General features: G+C 41.9%; 1 protein-coding gene across 6 annotated transcripts in view; it reads right to left on the bottom strand.

The window, feature by feature from the left end:
• Positions 1-27,749, bottom strand: part of Elmo1 (engulfment and cell motility 1) — a 518,869-nt gene that overhangs the window by 254,878 nt on the left and 236,242 nt on the right. For all 6 annotated transcript variants that reach the window (XM_029547332.1, XM_029547328.1, XM_029547330.1 and 3 more), the window contains one exon: positions 2,438-2,542. In XM_029547332.1, the coding sequence (XP_029403192.1) occupies positions 2,438-2,542 (105 nt within the window). The remainder of the gene's footprint in view (positions 1-2,437; positions 2,543-27,749) is intronic.

Genomic DNA, 27,749 nt, shown 5'->3' with positions numbered 1-27,749 from the left:
GAGAGAGAGAGAGAGAGAGAGAGAGAGAGAGAGAGAGAGAGAGATACTGGATATATCTCAAACTACCAGGCAGACCTTACTCCCAAGAGGACTTGGCGAGCAGCAACTGGACTGGATGAAGAGGCAAGAACAAAAGGTTGAGCAGATAGGGACGTGCACAGAGGAAGAATTGTAAGAATGGGTGAATACGATCAAGATACAATGTGTGGGCTTCTTAAGGAGTTAAAAAAATATTATTTAAAAATAAATTTCTCCTAATGTGTTGGAAGGGACCTCCCAGGTCACAGACCAAACGAAGCCAGCTGACTGGTGTCACTCAGTACTGTAGAGCACATGAGCTCTACGACCACTGTGTCTACCTTCAAGGTCACCAGAATCCCGCTGGCACAGAACCTCAGGTTTTACACAGGGAAGTAGCATTTACAGAGATAGCTTTGGCCTTGCATCAAGTAGTTAATGCCCCAAAGTCACATGGGACCTAGAGAATATGGTAGAAGAGATTCTTGTGAGAAGATGTAACAATATATGAGCCACATGCATCTATCTCCACCCATAAAGAAATGTGCAGGAGAACAAAAGGGACCAGCCTTGCTTTGTATCTAGGTTTTCTTCATCTCTGCTAAGTACAAGGTTCTTTCAGGTTGCCATGGTATTAATTTCACTTATCACAGTTTATAAAATGCACTGAGAAATCAAGCTTAAGACATTAAATTACTTTTCATAAGGCATATGCTTCTTATGCAATTAACAATACATTTGGCATCAGCAAGCTCTAATCTTAGAGCATTTATCTGCAACCATCAACCAGCTGATGGGAAATTCAATTTCCACGCAGCTTCCACTTTTCACAGTCAATTCTCCGGGGCTAGATATTGTATGATCTCCCTAAATACTAGTTTTCTTATGATGAAAACAGATTACATGCACAGAAAATGAGAGTGCAGTGTGTGTGTGTGTGTGTGTGTGTGTGTGTGTGTGTGTGTGTGAAATTAAAGGGTTTTACAGGGCTTACTTTTGTTGATTCTTTGTTGGTTTTTTTGTTTTTGAGACAGTGCGGCTAACCTCAAACTCACAGAAATCAACCTGCTCCTGCCTCCCAAGTTTTGGGATTAAAGGCATATAGTCACTATGCCTGGGCTTCAGGTCAAAATTGTATGGCAAAACAATTATCTTAAGACAGACTGCACTTCTCACCAAGGACCAGACTGCACACCTTTCAGAGAAATGACCATAAAGTCTTTTATATACTCAAATTACACATAATAGCTCAAAACTTCTCAAAGTGCACACATAGAAAATTACATACTTGTAAAATATGAGGCCTACAGAAAATATGGAGTCCAACATAGCTTTGTACAAAGGAGTTACCACTACATGGTACAATTTCTCACAGCAGACTACCCAAATATACCCAAGGTCCTCTTGTGGGCATAGCATTCTCCGTTTCCAAAGACTCGCCAAGGAAGCGCCATCATGGCTGAGAGCCCCCAAGTCTCCCTTGTTTAACAGAAGACACTTTAGCCCAGACAATGGAATCACCCATCTTTAAATCACTAACTGCTAACAGTGCCAAGCCACATCTTCAGGACACCAATGTTAATTAGGGTCTGGCAGCACATGTCCCAGTACACATGCCCCATTTTCAGATCCTCTCAACTCTTCTTACTTTGAGCAATTTGTCCTTCAAACGCTTTCTAACCTGTAACTAAACTGTAACTAAACTCTAACTCCCACTCAATTCAAATCCCTCCTTGATTTCAATCTTGCATCCATTCTATCCTAATGACATCTGAGCTCTCCTCCTTGAAGACAAGAACATGGTGTCATCGGAGGGCTTCTGCTGTGCAACCCAGATAAGCTTTAGTGGCACTCATTGTCTTCTCTACAAGGCAATGCCCAGGCACCAGGTGGCATCTGCTAGAAGCACAGAGGTCTCCACTTCCTTCTGCCTCCCTAGCCTCTGTAGCGGTCTGTTATGAAATGTAGAAAGATTTCACTCTACAAGTCTCCTGTTTTTCTCTGCATTTGTGATTGTTTTATTGCGTCTCTAAACATTAGACTGAAATGAAGCAATGTGGCGGTAAGGAAACTTGGCCTCTTTCCAACCACGGAAGAAGTCTTGCGGGTTTTGAGATTTTCCAGGATTTGAGTACGTAGTTCATTTCTGTTTTTTACTACATAAGAGTTTTTCCTCACACGTCAATATGAAACTATAAAAAACACTGTCCAGTAATATTGTTTAAATATGTGTAAAAAAAATTGTATAAATGAGGCATTCTTATTTTAGCCCCTTGATCAGTTTCATGTCTTTAGTTTACCACTGATAAAAGGGAAACACTGGGGTGACTCATCTAATAGGAATCTCCTTCTGTGTGTAGGTTGGAAAACAGAATTCCACAGGACACTGGCAGTATCTGAGAGAAGCCATCATGCTTACCCGGATGTATGCATCCTGGTGGTGCTTAGCGAAATACAGCATGTTGTCCAGAGCCAGCATCCCAGGAGGGGTCTGCGTGAAGTCCATGGCAGGATTGACATGATTCTGTGAGGAGAAAAAGAAAATGTTGCCACCATTAATGCTCCAGCAGATGTCATCAACTACAAACTAAGATCTCCCCTTAGGATGGAAGCATCGTGAGGTGAATGACAAGTAATCAAAGATGCTGTCATTGCCTGCCTCTGAACCAGCCTATATGAATGGGAATTTGAAAGATGCTGGCATGGCCTGTCTCTGTACCAATCTACATGGGTGGGAGTTCCCCCAGCAATCTAGGTTCAGAGAGAAGAGCTTTTTTATACATGGGATTGGGTGACCCAGTTGGAGATCAAATGTAAGATTAGACAAGTAACACATTAAGAAAAAGAACATAATGTGTGTTTTAAATGTATATGGTGGCTACACTGAAGTGAAGCCACTGGCACTTGGGAGAGAAGCTGTGGGGTGAAGCCACAGTTCTGTCATTTATGAAAAAAGCTAACCTTGAGAAGCCACAACCTATGGGCATCTTCACCTTAAAGGTGAGGTGAGGTATGATCAGCCCTCTTGGTTGGCTTGTGAACTGTCCAGCGTTAGACAGGTCTCCAAGTACAGGCAGTGGGAACCATTGTAGATGTGCACAGGATCCTGACATCTGCCTGCCCTCAAGAAGAGTAACTAGCCTGAGTTATCACACACAGCATGGTGATGGCTCAACATAGTTATGTCTAAGAAAAGTTGACATCCAAATGATTGACTTTCCTCCATCAGTCATCAAAACCAGCCCAGATCATTAGTGGTGAATGGATTCAAAGAAATTGTGATCTTTATTATTTTAGACTTAAATAAATAAATAAATAAATAAAAACAAAGAAAAAAGATTGCTGAAGACAATTTGTTCTTGCTGTACAGAAATGCTGATTCTTGTATACTGACTTTATAACATCCAACTTGCTGAGTTCACTTAGTATTAACAGGTTTGGGTTGGGGGTTGTTTTTGTCATCAGAGTTTTCTCCCATAGATGGTGGACAGTGTCATTTTCAAACAGGAACAATTCGACTTCTTCTTTTCCAGTATTTCTTTCTTTTACCCTAATTAATCTGGTTGGTATCTCCAATACTGAGTTGAACAAGAATTACGACAATGGGTACCCTATTCCAACATATAAATTGTAACAATTTAGAATATGTGTTAAGTCACTAGAGGTAACATTCCACAATTTACAACTACTTCCCAACATCATGTTGTATGTAAAAAAAAAAAAAATCATACAATGCTAATGTAGAAAATTTGCTCAGAACTTGTGAGAGTAGCCAGTCAATATCTGATTAGATAGATAGATAGATAGATAGATAGATAGATAGATAGATAGATAGATAGATAGATAGATAGGATACTGTTTGCTTCATCTTATTATAGTTTATTTTTGTCATGTCTGGTTGTTACCTCTTAGAAGTTTTTCTTTTCTAATGAAAGATAGAAAGGGAGTAGATCTGGAGTGGGGGAAGTCGAGAGGAACTGGGAGGAGTCAAAGGAGGAAGAAAATGTAAACAAGATATATTGTATGAGCAAAGAATCTACTTCAATAAAGAAGTTTCAAAAAATAAAAGAAACATTAAAGTCAGAATTCAAATAATCAAATATGATGGCATTTTTGCCTCCTTAAATGACATTTTAAGACCTCCTTAAAATTTACATAATTTGCATGAAACAATGATTTTTATTGTATCTCTAAATACTTTCTAATAAACAGCTTTAGTCTCTTTTTCCAAGGAAAATTTGGCCAATAGTGATTCTTTCTAACTTCAGAATCAGCAGGTCTTTTCACTCCCTGCTTCCAGGTTCAAACCACCTACAATTACCCACATTTGAATAATGTGTTCATCTGAATAAGAATTCACGTCACTTGTTATTCCCAGGATGATCTCAAGTTTTACTTAAGAACTAATTAAGAGTATCAAAAATCCAGGCAGAGTGGTTCTGTCTGCAGCCCTAGTTTACCATGTGTCTCCAGTGATCCGTATCAACCCAATGGTTTGGATGTTGTTATTGCATTCCAACCTGATTTATTCCATAAAACACTGGAGAGCTTTTAAAACACTGAGGATCAACTACTGATGAGAGAGATGTACCTAGCTCATGGAATTAATATAACAACAACAACAAAAAAAAATCATTTGTCATTTCAAGCACAGTACAGCTCAGTTTTGTTTTGTTTTAAATTAAGTCTGTTTACATCCATGTGTGGGTTTGTGTACCTGTGAGTATAGGTGACTTCAGAGGAGTGAATGCATTGGAATGCACGAAGGTGGCACTGTAGCTGGTTATGAGCCGCTTCTCTATAGTGGTGGGAACTGAACCCTTGAGGGTAAGGAGCATCACATGCACTCAACCACTGAGCCATCCCTCCAACCCCAGTTTAGTCTTAATTTGGTATTTTACTGAAGTGAGAGGTTCCAATCATATCCAACTGGAAATAGAAAATTAAAATACATGAAATAACCCAATGGAGATTTCACTAAGGTTAATTATTTAGGAAAAAAAAAAGAGTAAAACTTGCCCCATGTAGACAGACTAGTTATTTTGATACATCTGGTTTTCCTGAGCCCAGATGATGGTTCAAGGATTGCTCCTTACTGAGGAAGTTAAGGTGCTGTTGCTAGCTTGTACTCTGTGAGCATGAAAATTCACCACATCCCCATCAAGCCGATGTCACTGCTGTCCTCCTGTGGCTCATAAGAAACTGTGGCTAGATGCCTCCACGTGCCAGCATAGGACCTCAGAGCATGGATTTGGCCAAGACTTGGCAACATTTTTGGACACTATGCCTCAACCACCTTATGTTTCTACATTTTCCCTTTCACAGTTTGAAAGCTGAACATATTTACTTTCGCACTACTGCCACTTGGACTAAAAGTTTACTTCACAAAAGTCTGGGCCACCAAGTGGCATGGCCTAGCCAACAAGACCGAGTGCTACAAAAGACAACACAACGGAATACTCACTTCAAACCAATTTCTAGTATTAGCCTATTCATCTATTCCAACAATAAATAAAAAGGAAACCAAGCTGCGCCTGTTTGTGTACTCTCAGCTACTCTGGTGGCTGAGGCAAGATGATATCAAGTTTAAGGTTTGTCTGGGCTATAGAAGCAATTCAAAGCCATCTTGAACAACTTAGAGAGAACCTGTCTGAAAAAGAAAAGTTTATAGAGGGCCAAGACTATACCCAAGTGGCAGAATGCTTGCCTAGCATCCATGAGACCTTGGGTACAATCCCCAGTACTAAAGAAAAGGCACTCAACTGAAAAACAAAGCAAAACAAAATAAAACGGAACTTTTCTGAATTTTCAATCTAATTCTAACAACTCACAAAAAGTACCATGAAGGAAGATGACCAGGAGAAACCCTCTATAACCTAAGAGCCATCACTTTTGCTTGAATTTTACACTTGGACCCTTAAAGTTTTCTTCTGTCAATAATTTTTTTCTTGGCCATATAATCTGCTCACTAAGTACAGTACTGGTATTCAGAGGGTCCTTATAATGAAAGAAAGAGAAAGAGAGGGGAAAGGAATGAAGGGAGACAGAGGGGGATGGAAAGAGGGAGAATGGGGAGAGGGAGGGCTAGAGGAAGGGAGGGAAAGCAATTCTCTGCATACTTCAATAACCTCTAGACTACTTGTATTATCTAATATGTCAATGATATGAAATGATGTTATATTGTATTATTAGAAAATGATGAAAGCAAAAAGCTCTATCTATGTTCAGTACAGAAGAAATTTCTTGTAAGTGTTTCTAATCCATGGTTGATAGGCAAAGAACCCATGGATGCTGAAAGCTGACTGTATTGGCTGTTTAGAGTTCCCTTAAGGTACCATGGAGCCAGTTGGTATATAATAAAATCTCTTATCATGCTGCAGATGTGGCAAAGTGTCCTACGAATGAAGTGTCCTCTTTACCCTCAGCAAACCATCACCGGGTCCATGAAGTAATTATGGCCTCGTGTAAAAAGGAAACTGAGGCACTGACAGATTGTGTAGCTTGTCAGTTTCAGAGCCAGTATGTGCCAGAGCCAGAGGGTAAACCCAAAACTGAACCAGTATGTGCCAGAGCCAGAGGGTTGTTAGAATTTGTTGACGTGTTGCTGATGCTGATCAATCTAACGTTGCTGCAAATTTCACAGAGATATCCAGTGCTGGTTCATCACTGTCAGCTCTTCTCCGTGCACATTATCCCCCCCCCCCAGGCAAAATTCACTTGTGATGCAGCCTATTTAGCAGGAGCCCTAACTTCTTCTTCCCTACCAGATCCTGTAACAGACCACATTCTCTGTGGCCTACTGGTCTCCAAAAAATAGGCTCTTGCTACACAGAAGCCAATTAGTAAATTGCTTTTGATCATTCAACGAATTGTTCTAATTTAGAAACATCGCTGCACTTCAGATGAAGAATATCCTATTTTGTGGGTGGGTGAACTAAGTATCATGGTTCTAAGTATCATGATCTCAGTCTCCTGAAATGATATTTTAGCTTCTGTTCTTTAATAGTGAGTGAAATCATTTTACATCTGTAGATTTTTGATAAGAAAAGGAATAGAACTACAGGCCTGTATATTTGAGAGTTTTCTGTATTGTCACAAGAATAACACCTATGCTGAGATCTCAGTAAGACTAAGAACTGGACCACTCCTTCTTCATTGATGAGATGCTTCATCAGATATGTACAGATATATTTTCTTTGCTTGCTGCATGTTATTTCTTCCACCTGTCTTGAAAAAGAAGGTGCAAGGTTTTGATGAATAGCCTGAAATTTCCCCTTGTTTTACTGTGAAGCCTGTGCACCTCTGTACATCCTTCTGAAATGTCATTTGTTAGCTCTCAAGGAAGTGGTGCTCTGTGATTCACAGCAGACAGCACTCAGCTCCCAGGGGATGGGGAACAGAATGGGTGCTTTCTTTCTCAAAACACCAGAGTCTACATTTGAGGAGCAATGTACTGACCAGTAAGAGCTGGAGCAAGTAACATTAGCATGGACCTAGGCCTGGGGCTAGGAGGCCTTAGGATCTCCCAAGGGGCTGATTGAAGAACCATCTGCCGGATTCACTGCCAGACAGCAATTTGCTAGCAGTGTCTGAGTCAAGAACTTGAATCTCTAATAAATTCTCAGGTGATATACCTGCTGTTGGTTATGGGGACACATGTTAGCTCATCTCCAGTTACACAAACAGTGTCAGAAGGTGGAGAACAAGGTCTCCCAAAATCCTAAATTTCATACAACAAACACTGCATCACATTTAATTCATGGGTTCAGCATCAATACACACTGTTCACCTGCTGTGTGTTTAGGCTGTGCATTTAACAACGCATTTATTCAGAAAGGGGGATTACAATTTAGAAACCTCTTACTTATCCCATTTCTAGCAGAAAGAGCATGCATTGTCACCTTGATAGGAAGTGATCATTGGTCAATATTTTCTACTCCTGGGTGCTTCCTGGTTGGGGAAGCAGAGCTGGTAATAGCCTGAATGATTTTAAACAATCCCTGTTTTTCAATTACCAATGCTATGCTAGTCCTTCATTAGTGTGGATAATAAAGAGATGATTACAATAATGCTTGCCAGATGGTATATCATGGGGAAAACCTTGGAGGATTTAGGAGTTAATATTTGAACTATATGAGTGTCTACATTTGTTCAACAAATATAGCATTATAAGCAACTTTTAAAACAAATCACACTGAGTGAATATTCATTTAGCATAGAAAATGCCCCATTTATAAACATTGTTTAATCAGGCAGTAGAAGGGCATGCTCTCCAGGGGGAAGGAGGTTCACGTAGAGCTGGGAGCAATATGCCCCCCTCTTCACCTCCTCACCCAGGAGAACTGAGTGTAGGATATTTCATCAAGCTCTCTATGGCTAGAACATAGCCTGGAATATAGCGGGAAATTCACTGGGGAGCTGTTAAAATCCCAAAGTGCATTCTACAGCCCACATTAGTGAGAAACTAACTGGAAGCCAAGCAATTAGAGTCTTGAAGCCCATGCATGATTATGATGCCCCAAAGACACTGAAAACCACTTTTCCAAACCAGTGATTCTCAAACTAGAAGTAAGAACCTCCCTGAGGCTGGGGTAAGGCCTGGTGTTTATGGTTCCATGGGATGGGGCGGAGCTCAAGAACTGTTTAAAAATGAAGCTATGTGGAAACCTATGATTCTCCCAACCTGAGGAAACATAAAGTAACTGGTAGACTGGCTACCGGTGACAGGAACGGAAGACAGGCTCATGAAGCTAAATGTGTAAGTGGAGATATAGGGACTGGGGAGAAGAAAAGGTATGGAGTAGGTTAACCAAGGATAATGATATATAAGGAAATTTTATGGCAATTAGCATATATGCTAATTTAAAATAGTTTATTTTGAAATAGTTGGAAAAAAACTACCCGACCATGCTTATTCCAGAAAATAGGGATTATTAACTGAAAATCTCACAGCCAGGCATAGGATACAAGTTATTGATCAGAGAGGTTCCAGTGGCACCCAAAACAACACAGGGTATTGTTACAGCTCTTGGTGACTCACCGTAACTACATGATAAAACCTTGTTACAGAAGACAGCACTCACTTTGGATGTGAGACATAGAGAAAACAATCTTGGGTTGACCAGGAAACTCTACTTCTGCCAGAAAGTGCTAGGAGAAAAGACGTTATCTTCATCACTGCTGGACCTTACACTTTATAACCTTGACCTGCCTGGAGAGTGATGGTCACTGGTGTTAACAGTTGGTCAGGCAGTTGTAGGGATAACCAACTGCTTTCTGATTGGATATGATGCCTGATACACTTGATGCCATGATGATAATAGACTAAACTCTGAAACTGTAAGCCAGCCACAATGAAATATTTTCCTTTATGAGAGTTGCCATAGCCATGTCTCTTCATAGCAGTAAAACCATAACACACACACACACACACACACACACACACACACACGCATTCTTGAAAGTTTACTACTATGCAGGTATACTAAATCGAAACTCAGAAACATGCATGTTAAAAAGTGCCTCTTAATTCACAACTGAAACATAAATTGCAGGAGAACTGAATTCTTCTACAGTCGGCCACCGTAACCAAATGCAGGGAGCTATGGGTCTCTGTTTTTGCTGATGCCCTGATGCAGTTGAAAGCTCCATGCCCTGTATCAGGTACTGGAATAGGCAGCAATTTTTACTGCAAAGGCTGTTCTAGGCAAGGCAGAGCACATACTCAGAGTTAACAGAACTCACAATTTTCTCTGTTGCTTTCACTCATTTGTATAAGGAGGCTCTTGAAAACATTCGACCTCACAATGTCCCACAGAGGTCAACATCTCCAACAAGTAGCATTTAGGAATTTCCCATTCTAGTCTTAGTCCCCCTCCATTAAATGCAATAAGAACCTATAGTTTTGCTGGTGGTAGCTCAAGACTGTAATGGCAGCTAGGAGTTTCTGAAAGTTTGAGGCCAACTTGAAGGACTCTCGGGTCAGCATGGCTGAACAAAAACATCATAGGATGGTAGAGAAGGCAGTCTGCCTCATCTTTCAGTGGAGGACAGCAAACATGATGAGAACGGAAACATGGCTGACCTGGAGGGAGTAGTGGTAGTGACCGGCACCGCGCTACGTGCAGAATTCAGGATTTCAGATAAGCCTCCAAGTCCCCAAATAGACAAGAGTTAGAAAAGAGAAGGATGCTAGTCTTACCTTCTGGATGAGGGTCGGGACTAGAAACTTCTCAAAAGAGCTTCAGAGAGTAGGAAGCAAGAAAGGACTTAATCAGAGAAATCTAACAATGATGCTTTGAAATCTAAGCACACTTCTACAGAACAAAGGAAATCTGGCCTAGGAATAATTCATGAGAACCCAGTTCCTCATCATTAAAATTTGATTGAGTAACTCACAAAAAAAATCCTCAGGACAAAAGCCCAGAGGATGGAGCTGAGAATCCAGCCCCACCCCCACCCCACCCCTGCATTTCTCCCTCATAGCAGCCCCATCAACCTCTGCTCTCGGCTGCAATTCCTTCCCTGTGTGCCTGGACTCCCTGGTCCTCTGCAGATTGTTCTAAGTCTCCTCACCCACAAGTCAATTCCTGGCCTGAACCCCAGCTCCACATCTCCTTGATGGTTTCAAACGAAATTGTTGGATGAGGAATCTAGTTCAGCTGAACTTTGGATTGTCTCCAATCGCCACTGTCACTTAGGGAACCTCCTCCCTGGGAATGTTCCACAGCCCAGGGAAGCCTAAAGGATAGCAACTAAGTTCAAGAGGGTGCTAAGTTCAGAAAGTAGAAAGCAAGAAAGGACTTACAAGCACATCTCTATAGAACAAAGGAAATCTGGCCTACAGATACATGTACACGTGCACTTATACACAATTTACATATTGTGACCACATGGACAAAACAAGTTTACCAGGGATCTGGGGAGATGGTTCCTGGTTAAGAACAACACCTAGTGCTCTTACAAAGGACTTGAGTTCAGTTCCCCGCACCCACATTAGGCAGCTCACTGCCACATAAACCTCCAGCTCTAAGGGATCACGTGGCCTCTGTTAGACTTCTCAGACAAAGCCCGCCTTCATGTGCCTAGACGCACCTCCATACATATATACATCATAAAAAAAATGAAAAAAAAATCTTTTAAAATAGACTCCTTCATCAAAAATTCCATATTTGGGGCCAATGGCTTGGCTCCATGGGTGAAGATGCTTCCCTCTAAGCCTGATGACTGGAGTTCCATCCCAGGGCTCCACATGGTAGAATAAAAGAACTCCTGTGACTTTCCCCATGTGTATACACACATGTGCACATACTATACTCAGATCAATAAGTTAACATTTAAAGTCTGCATTTAAAAATAAACTTCAGGTGAAAAATACTGATTTAAATAAGTTGTAAGACACGAAGAAAGGCCTTATTCTATTATGCATATGACTCATGAAACTCTGAGTTGACTCAGATCATTATCTTGAAGACACAGAGTAGAGACTCACAAAATAAAAGGATAAACAAAACATGGTTTATTTGGGATGTTGATTCAAAAGGCAATACACAGAATTACCATAAAAACTCAATTAAAATGCCTTGGGAATAAATTTCCTTTAAAATGAAGTTAGCTAAAGCGTTCTGTTAAAGCCTTTATAAATAAGGCAATGGCTGTCAGGTTTTATAAAGATACTCACATTTTTCTCCACTTAGCGGAGCACATATGGGACTGCACTGTGCACTCTGGGTGACATCCCTGTCTCTCAGCGCCCCTCATTTCTCAGCTCCTTTCTGTCCTATTCCCCTTTATAATCATCCGTTATCACTTCAGAACTAGAGCTGGAGTAGGCGTGGTCATCAGTCATGTTCCTCTCCCTCATCTACAGGAAATGCAATGGCCAAGCATCCAACAAAGGATACACCAATGTGCCAGAATCACTGCATGTCAGGCCCTGCCTAAGCTCCACCGACCCCTTTCCTGTCCAGCACTTTCTTCCATCTGTCGGAGCAGGTTCTGGCACAGAGGAGCCATTGGCATGAGAACAAAACCTGCCAAGAGGGACCCAGGAACTCAGCCTGCTCCAGCTGCTCTCTATACCAAGACATCCTTCCAGGCCTTGTTTATCATGGCAGAAAGGTTTGGATGGAGCCAACAGCAGGAACTTCATTGTGGGAGCAGATGCTGAAACATTCTTAACACGTTAATGGATGGTGAGCACTGACCCAAGCTGGGGTAGGGTGGGGTGGGGTGGGGTGGGGGCAGAAACAGAGTGCAGCCCAGGTGCCTAACTGGGTCCATTATATTTTTCTGCAGATGTGCATCTCATTTCTTTTTTTAAAAATTATAACCTTAAATAGTTTTTTTTTTAATTAGGCAGAGAATAACCTGTGGTCTTCAAATTACATGGAATTCAATTTCTATGTCTATAATGAAGGTTTTTTGGAACTCAATCACTTGTCTAGGGCTGGTTAGTAAGAAAAAAACCTTCAGATGGCTAACAAAGCCCAAACATTTGTCACCTGGCCTCTACAGAAAGCATTTGCCAGCCATTGTTATAAACACTGGGTCAACAACAGCAAAACCAAATGCATAGTTCTCTCAAGCCAAAACAATTAAAATCCTAGTGTTTCACCCCTTGGACAACACCATGGCCCTTCTGTAATTGTTCAGAGTGTTAATTATAATGATATCACAGACTCCTGGTCATTTAACTGGAAAAACTTTGTCCTGGAAATGCTACAGTGAGAGGAGGAATTCTGTTAGCAGCCTTCACCACTGAAGGTCCCCCTCTCCTTTGCCTTGCCAGTTACTGTCATAGTGTCTCAAGTTCCCAGTAAGGACTCTCCTCTTTTTTTTCCTGTCAAAGAAGCTCTCAAACATGGCAGAATCTGGCTTTTCATTTTGGAGACCACAGCTCCTTTCCCATAACAAGCTCATTTTAAATATTAACAAACCCTGGGGTAGAGAGGTTAACCATCTTGCCCACATTCATGTTAACCAGAGTCCTGGGATTTGAACTCAGCAGTATACAGTTTATGTGTTAAACTTACACCTACAGGAACTATTAGTTAGTTACACAGTGGAGTATCTATTTCTGGACATTTTATTTTTTTGTATTGTGTTCAAGAAGTAATTATTGCATGTGACAAAGACAGAAGTATAAATCTATGTTAACTTTATTTCTGTACAACTTCTAGAGTAGTACATGTTACTTTCCTATGTGTATTCTATCCATAACATTCTTTACATGCTTATTATATAGATCAAGATAGATATTTCATAACTATTTTTAAATGCATAAAAGGGGAATTCAGCAGGATATTAATAATGATTTATAGTTATGGGAAGATGCATAAAACTTCTTGGAATTCATATTTTCCTAATGAAGGGGCATTGACTTTTACTTATATTTGACTAGGGGTGTTACATGGCATTCTAACAAGAAAACAAATTCATTCCATAGCAGAACATGACCAATAGCCTGGATCTTCATCCTGCTCCTTCTTGCTTGAGTCTTTCTCAAGAGTTTCTCTGTGAGTCAGAATCCAACTATGCCAGAAAGACATGCTCTGGTCAGAAAACGGCACAGATGCAAGCAGTGTTTCAGTCACCATGAGTGGATAGAATGTCTTTATTTCAGAGAGAAACAGAAGAGAAAGAGAGAGGGAGAGAGACTTTATAGGATCACCACCATCACCATAGGAATAATCCCAGATCCTCTCTTGACTTTTGCTGCACCAGGATATTTACCAATATGTCTGCCCTACCAGAGTATGGCCCAAGAGAGCATGAAGGGACCAACACTCTGTGTTCTGACTCATTCAGCTAGCCTCTCCTTGCAGTTTGTACCACACATCCCAGTTTGTCCAGTTAATCAGAACCATAGGATCAGGGCTCCAGCCTGGGGTATCACTTCAGCACCAACAAAACAATCCTAGTCCAGCCTCCAGGGATGGTCTGGCAGTGCTGGGAAACTCACATGTTCCTGATATGCCTTTTTAACTCCAGTGCTGTACAACCTATACATACATACCCAGGTTCCACAAGCATGAAGAGAGAAGCAACTGAGTCACCAATATCCATCCAATTTAGTCCAACCTAAGAGCAACTGAATACAAGGAACCACCCCTATGGCCTTGACTTTTAAAATGCAAATGGTGAAGCAACTATACAAGGAACCAATCAGAGCTGTGAGTAAATGACCGGGGACATTGCCATAGGTTTAGTTTGAATTTCATTATAGTTTTTAAATTAACTTTTTAAATTGTACTTGTGATACCACACTATAAAACTAGCATTATAGGAGGAAGACCTCGAAATTCTGTCTTGTGAGCATGAGATGGCTATTATACTCATGAATTCACCATAGCTGTGGTTGCCTCCACTAGGTATAAACAAGACTGGGCCTACCTACAGTTGGTCATAGGTGAAGAAGGAGATCATAAGGTCTGTGGTGTCTAGTCAGCTTGACCTATCTGGTAAGACAGAATCTCCACTGAAGGACTGACTGCCTCCAACAGGTCAACCTATGAACTTATCTGTGGGGCATTTTCTTGATTACAAATTGATGGTTCCACTACAGGCGGAACCATCCCTAGACCAGTGGGCATGAGCTGTGTAAGAAAGGAAATTGACTATGACCTTGGGCACCAATCCATGGTTTCAACTTCAGTTACTGCCTCAAGCTCCCACCCTGGCTTCTTCCCAAGGTGAACTGTAAACCTCTAAGGTGAAGTAAATCCGTTCCTCCCCAAATTGGTTTTGCTTGGCATTTTATCATGGCAACAGACACTAATCTGGGACAAGTTCCAATCATTCTCCAAGAGCTAAAGGCAGCTGATGGCTGCATAAGGAGAGAGAATGGACAGTGATGAGTTAGACACGGTCCAGTGAAGTGCATCATACTCATCTTCACACTGGCAGCCCTGGTTTAACTTGTCAATTACCAAAGAAAATGACATGATAGTGAGAGCGGGGCTTGTTGGGAAAATTAAGGATTAGGTGAGGAAGATCAGGAAAACTGAGGGTGGGGAGATGGGTGTCACCAGATTGGGTTATACACACCCAAGAAATTGTCAAAGAATAACTTGAAAGCAAACAAGCACCAGCAAACAGAGAATCAAGACCAGCCATTTGGTTTCAGCCCATCAAAATCTGCTCACCTACACATAGTCATGCATCTCCCTCAGCCAGAGAGTAAGGACCTAAAAAGTACCAACAGAAGCAATAGATCCCCCCAAAGAATGAGAAGTGTTGGAAATGTTAAGTAAATACCACGGAGATACCAAGTGGCCCCCAACCTTAGCAAAAGGATGAAATGGAATTAAGAACTACTGTTTACTTTAAGCTTTTCTTGTTCTGGTGACCCTCATGTGTTCATGGTCCCAGGCAGAATAGAATGTAGCCACAGGATCCTGTCCTGAAATGAGGCAGTACAAGCCAAAAGGGGCCACAGAAAGTCTTAAAAATCCACAAATGCTTGTTGGGGCACCCACGGACATAGTTCTCTGATGCAAAGGAAGGAGCTTTACAGGAAGTTGAGACTCAGGGGAAAGAAACATTTATAAAGACCTGAGTGACAGTGTTGACTCAGCTGGGTTCATTAAAGCACCTTGAACAAGGCTCTCTCTTTGTAAATTGTTTTAACATTGTTTTTGCCATCATCAATAGTAATAGCAAGCTCAAATGCAGAATGCAACAAGTGATACCCTTTTTCATATTCCTTTGGTGCAGAAGAGACCACATAGACCCATGGCCATGCATTTCCATGCACTCATCTGCAGGCAATCAGAGGAAAGAATTCAGAAAAAATGGGGAGGGTAAGCACCGAGATGTGTTCACTGTCTAATTCCAGTAAGGAAAGAAGGGATTGTTCAAGAGTCTGACGGCGGGAAGGAGGAGAGGCTACATGTGCAGGAAGAATGTGAGATGAGCAGAATTCGTGATGGGAACTTATGTACAGACATATTAGAGAGCATCTGCATGTATTCACATACTACTGTGAGCATCCGTGGCTCACAATGGCTTTCTGTAATGGTTCTCTGTATGTGGACTCACGCTGCACCTGCGAGATAGACACCCACATGGAATGTGTGTCGAGGATCTGCCATGCAGCCCAGAGCAAGACAAGGTGAGTGGGTGGGAACAAGAGCTGCCTTCTTAAGAGTCCGACTTTTCTTTTCTAAAACAACCTCTCACAAGTGGGCATTTCAATAATTAAATCTCACGGAAATTTTACTTGAAAATATTTTAATGGCTCTAAATTCATAATGTTACTGTATAATTCAGTTAGCAAGAGAAATTCTCTCAATGCGACCACAATCATTTTTCCAAGTGTGCAAACATGCAGGAGAATAATTCACACTGGTGTTAAGAAGAAGTAAGAGAAGAAAACCAGAGGACTTCATAATATCAACCACAGCCATCTTGTTCTTCTTCCTATGTTACCATAAAATACTCAAATTTATACTCAATTTTGAGTAGTGAGTACAAACACCATCACTGGTATTCTGTTTTGTCCACAGCTCAAAATACTAAAGAATGAAAATCTTAATTTAAAAAAATATAGACTTTATTACATATTTGAAGCTAAAAGCATAATTAAACATTATGACCATAGCAAGTTCGGGTAGTTTGAATTACTTTACGACTTTGCACTTTCAATATCACTGAATAATACAATCAAAATAAGATCAAAAGGTGGTTGGTTGGTGCTAGAAGCTCAAATGTGTGTTTATTTGCAATAATACTCCAGTGTTGAATGACGAGCCGTTCCCTCTGCTATGACCCAGCAAATAAAGGATAACTGAATTTTTCTGTTTCAACATAGGAGGAGAAAAGAAAATAAAGTCGACTTTGGAGATCAGTTTCCATATTACATTTTGTATCATCCAGTAGATGCCTCTGTTTCTCTCAGGTAAGGGATATTAAAAGAAATACTTCAGTCCTCCACCAACGAATCCTTTCTAAATGAACTCAGGGTGCATGTGAGTGCATTCTTGTCAGGCCTCACCATATCAGACACCTCTCCATCTACAAAGGAGCACGCTTTCCTCACCCGGTCCACATTTTCCAGTCAAGGGCTGATGGAAGAAACTCCTGTGGATGCCTCACAGGGTCGCACAGAAGCCAGAGCACACCACTGGCCTTGCTCAGTCACAAGTACTCATTCTTCATGGTGAAGATGTCAGGGCCTCTCTGGTAGGTCTAGTGGCAACATGGGGGGTGGAGGGGGTAACATTTGCTAGAATAAATAAGGCAAGGGACAACCAACAAAACACAGCTGGATCCGAGACAGGCTTAGGAGAATCCCTTTTCTGGGCCTTATGCTGCCAGGGCTTATATGACCTCGGCACTTACAAAGACTTTAAGACATTGGCCCTCCAGGCCTGGTGGTCTTTCTCAGGAAAGCAGCTGGCTGACTCAGCTAACCTGTCCTAGCTGGTAAGGAAGCAGGAGAGCGTCAGCATCAAAGCAGTGCAGTGGTTCCAGTGGGATCCTTTATATTAGCTGATAATCTTAGGAAAGAAAGCTCATACGACTAGAAACTTCTCCCGTACTCACTTCTTACCCAGATCTGCTGTGGAGGCTTGACCCTCTCACCAGGAGATGCTCAGAACACCAGAGGGGCCCTAGAGAAATGGTAGCAGTAGACCAATCCTAATTCTTCAACCTTACAGTCCTCCACTGCTCTCAGCATTGCTCCCCAGGGGGGTGATCTTGGCCCTCACCCTGAGCTTGGAATCCTTCAGAATCTCAAGCAACTGTTTAGACTTCCGATGTCAATGTCAATTTCGCTTTCTCACGGAATCGCAAGTTCCAACTCCAGGGACTGTTCTTAGCTCACATGGATTCCTGGTCCTTGCAAACATCCTCCTAAAGGGCCCTCCCGCCTGACTAGATGACATCATCTTCCCATCTCCAGGCTGCTGCCAAAAGGACCAGGCAATAACTGATTAAAAATCAAAACTTCCTTAGGGATGGTGGATATAGTCTACCTTCTTTGAGTCCCTCATTCAAGCATGGAAATTTCCACTGTCCCATGGGGAAGGTAACTTGTCCTATTTATGAGGATTTCTGGCAAAGAAGACTCAGTAGCATTTCTCCGTTTTGACATATGTATAGACTCAGCCACATTTCCCCTAACTTCCAGGTGCTCCGTTACATAAAGTACTGCAGTAAGTGCTTAGAGAAGTCACTCAGATCAGAATGAGGGACCTAAGTCGCTTCATGGGATACTTTAATTACAAGTCAAGTATCCCAGAGTTGGCAATCCAAAAATCTGAAATGAGAAAATTGCAGAGCACCAACACATCACTTGAAGAGTTTTGAATTTTGGAGTCTTATCAGGCTGAAGGTTAAGTATGGTCAGTGACTAAAATCTATGCAAGTATCCTAAAATCCCCAAACATCTGGATTCTAAAGCACTTCTAACCCCAAGCATATCACTGATAGATGTTCAAATTATGCTATCCTAGGAAAATGGCTTGGTGACCAGATAAAACCAATGTACTATTAAAATATACAAGAAATTTCCAATGTGTTGCTATACATTTCGATATAGGGGATCTTACCAGGGCACTACAGAAAAACCTTCAAACAATGAAGTAAATACACACCTCAGCTAAATATTCTTACAGCATTCCATGTGAGGCAGCATTTGTAAGAGACAGGGGCAGGAACAGAGGGGAGAGAGATGGAAGGGATAGAAATGGGAGTCACAGAAGAGCGAGAAGATGGCAATCAGTGTGTGAGGGGTGTGGAGGTTGGAACTGAATTGAATGCCTCAGAACATCTTCCCTAAGAAATCGTTCTGGAACCCACACATAAGTGATGGGCAGCTGAGAACGTTCAAGGTTATGTTAGATGCTATCTGTCTGGGGTCCCATCCATACCTTCAATAGCTTACCCATACTCTGATCTAAACTGGGTCTGACTGGGAGGTATAGGGGAGGAGGAATATTTTTCCCAGCGGTCTCTCATCTGAGGGAAGCGCAAACAAAATGATTTCTTTGCTTTTGCCACTGTTTATGGCTATATTCCCTGCTCCAACCCACGTGGTTCTTTGATTCTAATGCGCAGGGTTTTAATTTGTTTGTTTGTTTGTTTGCTTTATCTTTTCATTGCCTGACAGACCCTAGAAACCATTGTAACTGTTTGGGCCTTAAGACGCTTGTCTCTGGGCTGAGTTATAACAGGATATAGGGGTAGCCATGTGGATGTTCCCTGTGAAAAGACCCCACCACTGCAGTCTCTGGTTTAGTCCTGTGATTCCAGGTGAACATCTCACCTTCGAGGATCTAGGTGGGTCAATGAAAAATTCTGCCAATAGACCAGTTCTCGGGATTAAAGAACCCCGCACAATAACTGTTCCTTCTCGTGTTTGATAATACAAAACAATATTTGACACTTTTTTCAAAAACTGTAAACTCCCTGTGCTGTAATACTCTGAGTTGTAAGGATTGTGACAAATTTCCTTTGAATACTTCTATCTCACAACTGTTATATAATTGTATAATTATATAACTTGCTGAATGAGAAAATAAACAAATTAAGCAAAAGTAAATATGATGTGTCGGGGCAATGTTTTGACGTTAAATAAACTGCACAAAAGTAAAAAAAAAAAAATCCTCCTGAAGACTCAGCGAATGAGTTTCAGGGGCCTCTGAAGCCACCATAGTGGCCATCTCTTTGGAAAAACAAGTAGGGACTGTGGGGAGGCAGTACATGGAAAGGGTAAAGAGTTCCACAGAAGATAAGAGAATACAAACACATTTCTAATGCTGCCCACATGCCCACATCCCTAACTGTGGAAGTAGGTGCACCAGCTCAGAATGTCCCTCTGCATACCATCCACATCCAGCTCCTGAAACACTTTCATCCTCACGAGGAGAATCACTGATAAATCACGTTCGAACCACTAGATAACGTCTAACCTATGCACAGTCTCAGACACACACGTCTGAACATGCTAAAGGAGTATCATCCTCCCAGGTCCCTGTGAACCACAGCACAAGGCAGGTGCCCCAGGTGGCAGCCTACAAGTATGGCAGGATCAATGGGAACTCTAGGTGACTTGAAGATTTTAATGCTATGCAGAGGGAAAGTTCCTAAAAGTTAAATTCAGGACTCACACAAACAGTAAACATGTATAATGACTTGTATAATGTAATATTGAAGTGTTTGGAAGAATGGTAAGGAGGGTCACTGTTCGAAGATCAGTTCGGGAAGGAAAGTGTTTACGGCAGTTTCAGAAGAAACTTGACTGCCAGGTTGCTAGGTTACCTGGGAAGCTACTAAGAAGCACTACAACCTTTGCATGTAACCTTTCCTAGCAATCAGGCTCAAACATCCTGGCACTGACATTTGGCTGCTGGCCGGCTGCTCCATGAACAACTGACAGTAAAGTCAGATACTAGAATTAAATAATCCTTGAACTGCCTAATTAAAATGCCTCAATGAGACTTTGAGAAGAAATGCCACACTCCTCTCCCCCCCCCCTTTTTTTTTTGCTCTATTTATATTTCTAAAATGATGATAGGCTATGGCTACTAAATTCAACCTTCCTAAGAAGGAACACATCTATGCCCTGAGAAGAGCTGGGGTGTGAGAGCGGGCTTTCCCTGGCTCCTCCCATCCTTAAATAAAAGAATATCTTTAAGTAGGATTCCTTATAGCAAAGACAAGCAGCTGACTCATTAAGAAGGAAAAGAAGTTTTAATCTTCCATTTAAATATTCAAACGGAGTTACTACAGATGTTTTGGATACATTGTTAATATTTGTGAGACATCCCAAGAGAAAGGTGCTTTTCATTAAGAAACAAAGATAGTTCAACTCTTAAAGCCTATGAGTTACAGTTTTGACTGATGAACGTTACAAAACTCGACAACTTAGAGAGATGATTCACAGCTCACAGGGACAATTCTGTAAGTTCTGGTTTTACTTAGTGGGACTCGGAATCACCTTCCATTGATCCTAAGAAGCCTTTCCTCAGGTCTCCAAACTTTGATGGTTCTAAACTTGGGGAACAGAGAATTTTGCAAATTAACTGTTGTCAGATAGACATCCACCATCATATTCTCTAGTGACCATGTGTAAATATTAAAAATGGCAGCATCAAATTAACACAACGGCGATCAAGATCTAGATGCTATAACACAAGAGCATGCAGGATAGCTTCGAACACCAAGATCCAAATGATTGCAAGCTTGTTTCGCTCCATTCCTAACCCAGAAGTTGTCAGAAGTCTGCTGCTCTAAAGAGTCACTCCAGGGAGCTGCTTAGGCACTAGTGAGCTTCTTCTCTGCTTCAGATTCTTCTAAAGAGATGCCACAAAAAAAACAGCAGCACCAGGGACAAGCATGTGCCTAGGCTGAATTATTCAAAAGCATTGGACTCCAAAGGCAATAATATCAGGAACAGAGCTGGAAAGATGGCTCAATGGTTAAGAGCACTTACTGCTCTTATACAGGACCAGGGTCCAGTTCCCAGCACCCACATGGCAGCTTTATGTTCCAGAGGATGCAACACTCTCTCCTGGCTCCTGAGATCACCTACAGGAGTGTGGTGCATATGAACTCATGTGTATACACACACACACACACACACACACACACACACACACACACCACACAAACATAAAAATTATAGGTAAAATAAAGGTACACAAAAAAAGATATTTCAGAAACAAATGGCAGCTGAGTTATTTCCCGGGCGCTTTCTGTGTGTTTACTGTAGATGCCTGTGTATCACAGAGTCCATTAGAGCTCATTCAAGTACATAAAAAGATTTTAGAGATCTAAGTGATGGGAGGCAGCGGATAATAGTTCAAAAGATTAGGGTTGAACAGAATGTACCCTTCCTTCAATGGCATAAGGAACCTGTTTCCATATTCATGTAGATGCAGAAAGATGATTCAATTCACTAACTACAAATAATCCATTCATTTATTCCTAAAACCAGGTCTTGCTTTCTGTTCTAATACCTCTTCAAATTATGAGAACTTACAAAGTGAGTGTATGTAGCTTAACAGGTATATGTACACCTTACCTTCCCCTGAGTAAGATCAGATCTAAATAAAAAACTAAAATTCAACAACAGAACTGGGAATGATCCTGGCCTCTATAGCAGAGAAAAAGAAATCTAGAAGGAAAGCGTTGTTTGTTTGTTTGTTTTTCGAGACAGGGTTTCTCTGTGTAGGCCTGGCTATCCTGGAACTCAGTTTGTAGACCAGGCTGGCCTCGAACTCAGAAATCCGCCTGCCTCTGCCTCCCGAGTCCTGGGATTGAGGGATGCTTACCGAGTTGTACCTTTAGAACCGTGGACCATGATCCATCCAGGAAAAGTACAGTTAGTGACCACACGTTTGAGAGTAATCACTTGTTGTCTCAAAAACATTTCAACCACACAGAGCCCACAGAGGACACAAATGGTCAGACAGTAATGGGAGTCGGAGTGACAGGAGCCTCCAGGAACCGTCCTGCACACAATTCTCAAACAGGGAGCTTCTAAGGGTCACAGGAAGGGCAATGTTAAAAGAAAACAGCATTCTCCTGGGGGCAGTGCTGATTCGAGATGGTTTCTCTTGCCACCTTCATCTCTGGTCCTTGTCGCCTTTGAAAAACCTTGATCTTTAGAATTTTGTAAAGGCTGAGGATGGAGAGAGATTGTCTGTGGTTTCACTTAAAAACTACCCACAAAAGGTCATTTCAAACCGAAGTGCTCTTCTGAGCCACTTAAGATATTTCAGAAACAAAACCAACTTGTAATGTCCAAAAAAATACTCTCTTGGTGCTTAACATAAGAAAGACAAAAAGGCATTTCAACAGGTCCTCATTCCTCTGTCTCCCGCAGCTCCATCCAAACACTGTTACAGCAAGACTCCCCGTTATACCTCTTTCCCTCTATCAGAGCCTTCATCTGTTAAATGAATACCAAGGTAAAGCGAGCCACCCTGTGTCAGTCTCTGTGCTAGTGGCTTCCCTTAGTTGAAGCAGCATCAATATTACCAGAACTGGAACTCAAGTCAGATGTCCAATCACCAAGCAGTCAGTGGACTGCAAGTACCTACATACTGAGAAAGAAAAGCAGCGAGCCCACTGGGACACTTGAGGGCTCTCAATACATCCACAAAAGCCTAAAGCTCAACCCAGCAAACTGAGATTCCTGGGGAGAGGTGTCCACAGGACCCCACCCTGCTCCCCATCTCAGCTACTCTGAGCACACTGACTTTCTGCTACAGGGGAGGGGATGGGTAGAGAGCAGCAGGGAAGCCAGGGCCAGAAAAGGAGAGAAACAAGCGAGAAAAGGACAAGCAGGAGCTTCCGCTGCAGTAATCAAATCTCACCAGCCTTTCCTCCTCAATGAAATGAAGACGCTATTTCTGTATTATAACTTAATCTGCTTAATAAAATGTCTCCAAGAATGACATCTTCAGTAGCCCAGAATTTAAAACATACTCCTTTGGTTCTAGAGACACACTCTGACGTTGGACTGGGGACAGCCATGTCCTGCCCTGCTCCCTGACCTCTTCGGTAGGCGTACAAGGACTGTAGCTCTTCTTGTGAGTGTTACACCACCTCCTGGACTGAGTAACCACCTCACAGGCCACATCACAGTGACTACTGATGGAAAGAAGCAAGTTTTAGACTCACTGTCTAAAACTCCTTCTATTCCCACTGGAGTGTGTTATTTGAAATCCGCCTGTGGTTATAAATAGCGACAATTGCAGAATTTATTTCAAGAGGAATAGAGAAGCAATATTTCAAAATCTCAATGAGTCCTGGTGATATTTCTGAGTTAATATCTCTAAAGCCATGTGTCTGTAAGGAGTCATGACTGCCCCATTGTCCCATATTCTCTGACCTCTTCGAGGCTTGTGGCATCTCACCTCAGCTACTTTGGAAGGATAAACCCGATGTGTGTGTGTGGGGGGGGGGGGGCGGCAGCAGGGAAGGACATCCTCCTTTCATCACAGATTGTTACATTTAAAACTTTGAGAGAACATGTATTCCTCCTAAAACGCCCCTACCTTCCATTAGCTCCACATAGAACCCTCACAACCCTATGCCTGAAAGATCATTTAACATGGCCTGTGTCAGTGGCTTTTAAAAGGGCAAAGATAGACTGCTGTGGTGGCGACCATTCCAAGCCTATAAAGTCTCATCTGCGTATCTTTTCGTGAAACATAGGTTAGCTGGTTTATATCATACATAAACCCTTATCACTACAGGAAGATGATATACATAGAGCTCCACTTCTAGTCCTGGATTTGTTGGAAGGACTGAGTCAATTCCTTAACTTAGAGCATGAGATCCCGGCAAGAGGCTCACACCTCTTTTGTCTTGTATCTTGCCACCTTCTCCCAACTTACAGATATTTCTCAGGCAAATGAGTTACCCATCCCAGGCTCCACACCATTCCCCTACTAAATGTGCTTTCAGCCAAAACATTTTTTTTTCCTGTTATTTAAAAAGAGCAGTGGTGGCACACTCCTATCTATAATCCTAGCACTTGAGAGGCAGAGGCAGGCTGATTTCTGAGCTCGAGGCCACCCTGATCTACAGAGTGAGTTCTAGGACAAAAATCCTGTCTCGAAATGCAAAAAAAAACAAAAAACAAAAAACAAAACAAAAAAACAAAACAAAACAAACAAACAAAAAACAAAGATAGATTGCTATAGACAGAAGTCATGAAAAGGTCTGACTTCACTGAGATACTCATGACAGCAGGCAAGCTTACTTCAATGCATAGGTCTCTGTTTATGATGCCTGGAGCCTGGGGAAATAGATTTAGCCATCCAGCTTAATCATCAAAACTCGAACCCCTAAGCTGCAGCTGAAAAACAAATTGAAATGGTTTCTGATTATTTTCTAAATACTTGGAAAAGACACTGTGTCTAAAAAGAAAAGGATCGGTTTGCCCCTGGGCATCTGGACATGTCAGCCTGAAGCTTCAGAGCTCATCGGCCATCTGTACTGAGCAGCTGTCTGGGGACCAATGTCAGAGCTCTCATAATCCAGAATCAAGCGACTGTGTTTAAATGTCACTCCTGCCTAGATAGCCAAGGTTGCTGTGCCCACTGGATCACTTGGGTAAGAAATTCCAGACACCAGCACCTGATAGTAGTCATTGAACAGCAGTCACTTTATGATCTATGGCTGGAAAATTGTTAATTACAAGGCAGGGAGAGGTCAGCATCTGGCTAAAATGGCACCAGCTGTCCCACTATATAGTCCAATCCACCTGAGACACTGGATTATCACCCTAAATCACTCACACAGTACACATAAGCAGTCTTGCCTCTAGCAATAGCCTCCCATTGCCATCCCCGAATCCTGTAGTTTTTCACTATAAAGATCACATTTCTTGGTACACTCCAAGTTTTCCCATGGGTTCAGAATGCTGCCACAAGGAAGAGTGAGACCTGAAGTCAGAGCAGGGGGAGCATACGGAAAGGTAATACTGCAAAGGGACCAGGAGGGGGGAAGAAAAAGGGGGGGGAAGAAAATCAGCACATTCAGTTTCAGGGACAGGACAAACAAGGATGAAAGGGAAAGGGGCTGTGCAGAGTGAGAGGAGGCAGCAGGTGCTCCTTCTGAAGTGTGAAGGTGGGCTTCACAGCAGGGTGTCACCTGGAGTCACCTTCTCACAAAACAAACTGGCCCCTGCTCGCCCTGCTGTAAGGTGGTTCAGTGAAGATCACCAGGGTTGAGGATGGTGATAGATCACAGACGGTGTTGTCAGCCTTCCAGGGCAAGGAAAGCCTAATTGCTCTTTGTCCCAGTTGCCTGCCACAGACCCACCTTCAAACATTTCTCAACACTCTGTTTTTACTCTTTCCTGTTGACCAACTCAAAACCCAATAAATGGCCCGTGAACACACTAGAATAGACAGCATCTCTCTTCTCAGGGGAGAACTGTGCCCACTTTTCACTGAAAGCTAGACTGTGATGTTTGAAAATGACTGCTGATGACAACAGGTGAGTGAGTAATGACTGCTGATGACATACACTCTTGAGTAATACTTGGAATGGCAAAGCAGAGAACAAAGTTAGCTTCTAAGGACTGTGTACAGGAGAGAAGGCTGTGTGTGTGTGTGTGTGTGTGTGTGTGTGTGTGTGTGGTGTGTTCGTGTGGGTGTGTGGGTGTTCATGTGTGTGGAGGGGTGGATGGGTGTGGGTGGGTGTTCATGTGTGTGGGGGGGTGTGAGTGTGTGTATCAGCAATAAATTCTACTAGGTAGAGTCCAAAACATGCTGCATAAATTATTTTGAAAATGGCCGTTTTACAACTCTTCTCTCGGACAAGTTCCCCAGAGCCTCTCAGACACTATTCCTTCACTTTGATTTCTGATTAAAAACTTCCTAAGATTGCCAAGGTAACACAAAGGAGGGTTACTTCTGAAGAGACTGCGTGATTACCATCTGATCCTTAGTCAATGACAAAGCACTTTCATAGAAATGACATTGCTAAAAAACAAACCAAAAAAAGAAGTCAATGTCCAGGCTTAGAGGCACAGACATCTTGAAATACTCAAGCAATGCAAATGGAAAAGGATTGAGTAAGGTTTATAAATAGAAAAACAAACATTGAAATGCAATGTATTGAATAAGTAAAACTATCTACGTTGGGCTGGAGAGATGAGGTGCTGGGTGGCTAAGAGTAACGGCTGCTCTTGCACTGGACCCAAGGTCAGATCCCATTTCCCACATTGGACAGCTCTCAACTGCCAGTAATTTCAGTTTCCAGGGATCTGATTCCTTCTCCTAAATTAGGCAGACACCTATACTTATGTGTATGTTTCCACATCCAGGCACATGGCTAAAAACAGATTCATATGTTTTCAATGTCAAAGTTTAAGGCAACAGTGAAGGGAGCAATCACTAAAAGGACCATGATACACAAAAGCTGAGATCACCATGGTATATGTCAAATAACCCAGAACAATCTTCCTCAGGGATAGTAAAACCTAGAAAGAAGCAGATAATAAAAATAGAGGTTGGAACCCAGAATTGATTATTATCTTGTCACTGATCTTGGTACAAAATATAAAACATATCTGGAAAACTAAGGAAAAAAACATATTTCATGGCTTTTCACAAAATATATATATAATACTTCAAATGACTGTGATAAGTCAATAGGGATATACACCCCATGAGAAGGCACAGAGCTTCCATAGCAGCTTAGGGAGAACTTTGGGAGATGGGACCCCAACACAGCAACATACGCACTTAGCATGTTTCATACCAGATAGAAAATGAGACAAAGTGTTCTCAATAGAATTGAAATGAAAGTCTTAATGAATTACAGGTCGCCAGCTTTGATTGTCTGTCTCTGAAGAAAGGAAGATAGTGGACTAAAACAAATACACGTACTTTCCTCTGCTTTCTCTGGAAGTCTTGCCACAGCTCCTGACTCCCTGGCATTGGCTGCCAACCCCTCGCCGAGCACGACACACCAGCAATGAAAAAGAGCAGAGCCCAGAGAGCGCAGGAAGTGGCATGGAGCAGAGCTTGTTCCCATAGTTCCCCAGCTTCGGTGCAAATTAATTTTTCTTTCCAATTTGAAGCCTACATGATTAGTGATATTCAAGCTACGGCACACTAATTTTGAGAGTGTGCCAGGAATCATAAGCAGAATTAAATCTTAGGAAATAAACAAAGGTGACCTTCTAAATATTAACTTCATTTTTAAGAGCCTACCCATATTTGTTTTCCCCTGCTGGGTGTTTCATTTCGTTCTTG

The sequence above is a fragment of the Mus pahari genome, chromosome 16 (genome assembly GCF_900095145.1).
Source record: "Mus pahari chromosome 16, PAHARI_EIJ_v1.1, whole genome shotgun sequence".
Lineage (NCBI taxonomy): Eukaryota > Metazoa > Chordata > Mammalia > Rodentia > Muridae > Mus > Mus pahari.
This window is presented reverse-complemented; position numbering and strand designations above follow the sequence as displayed.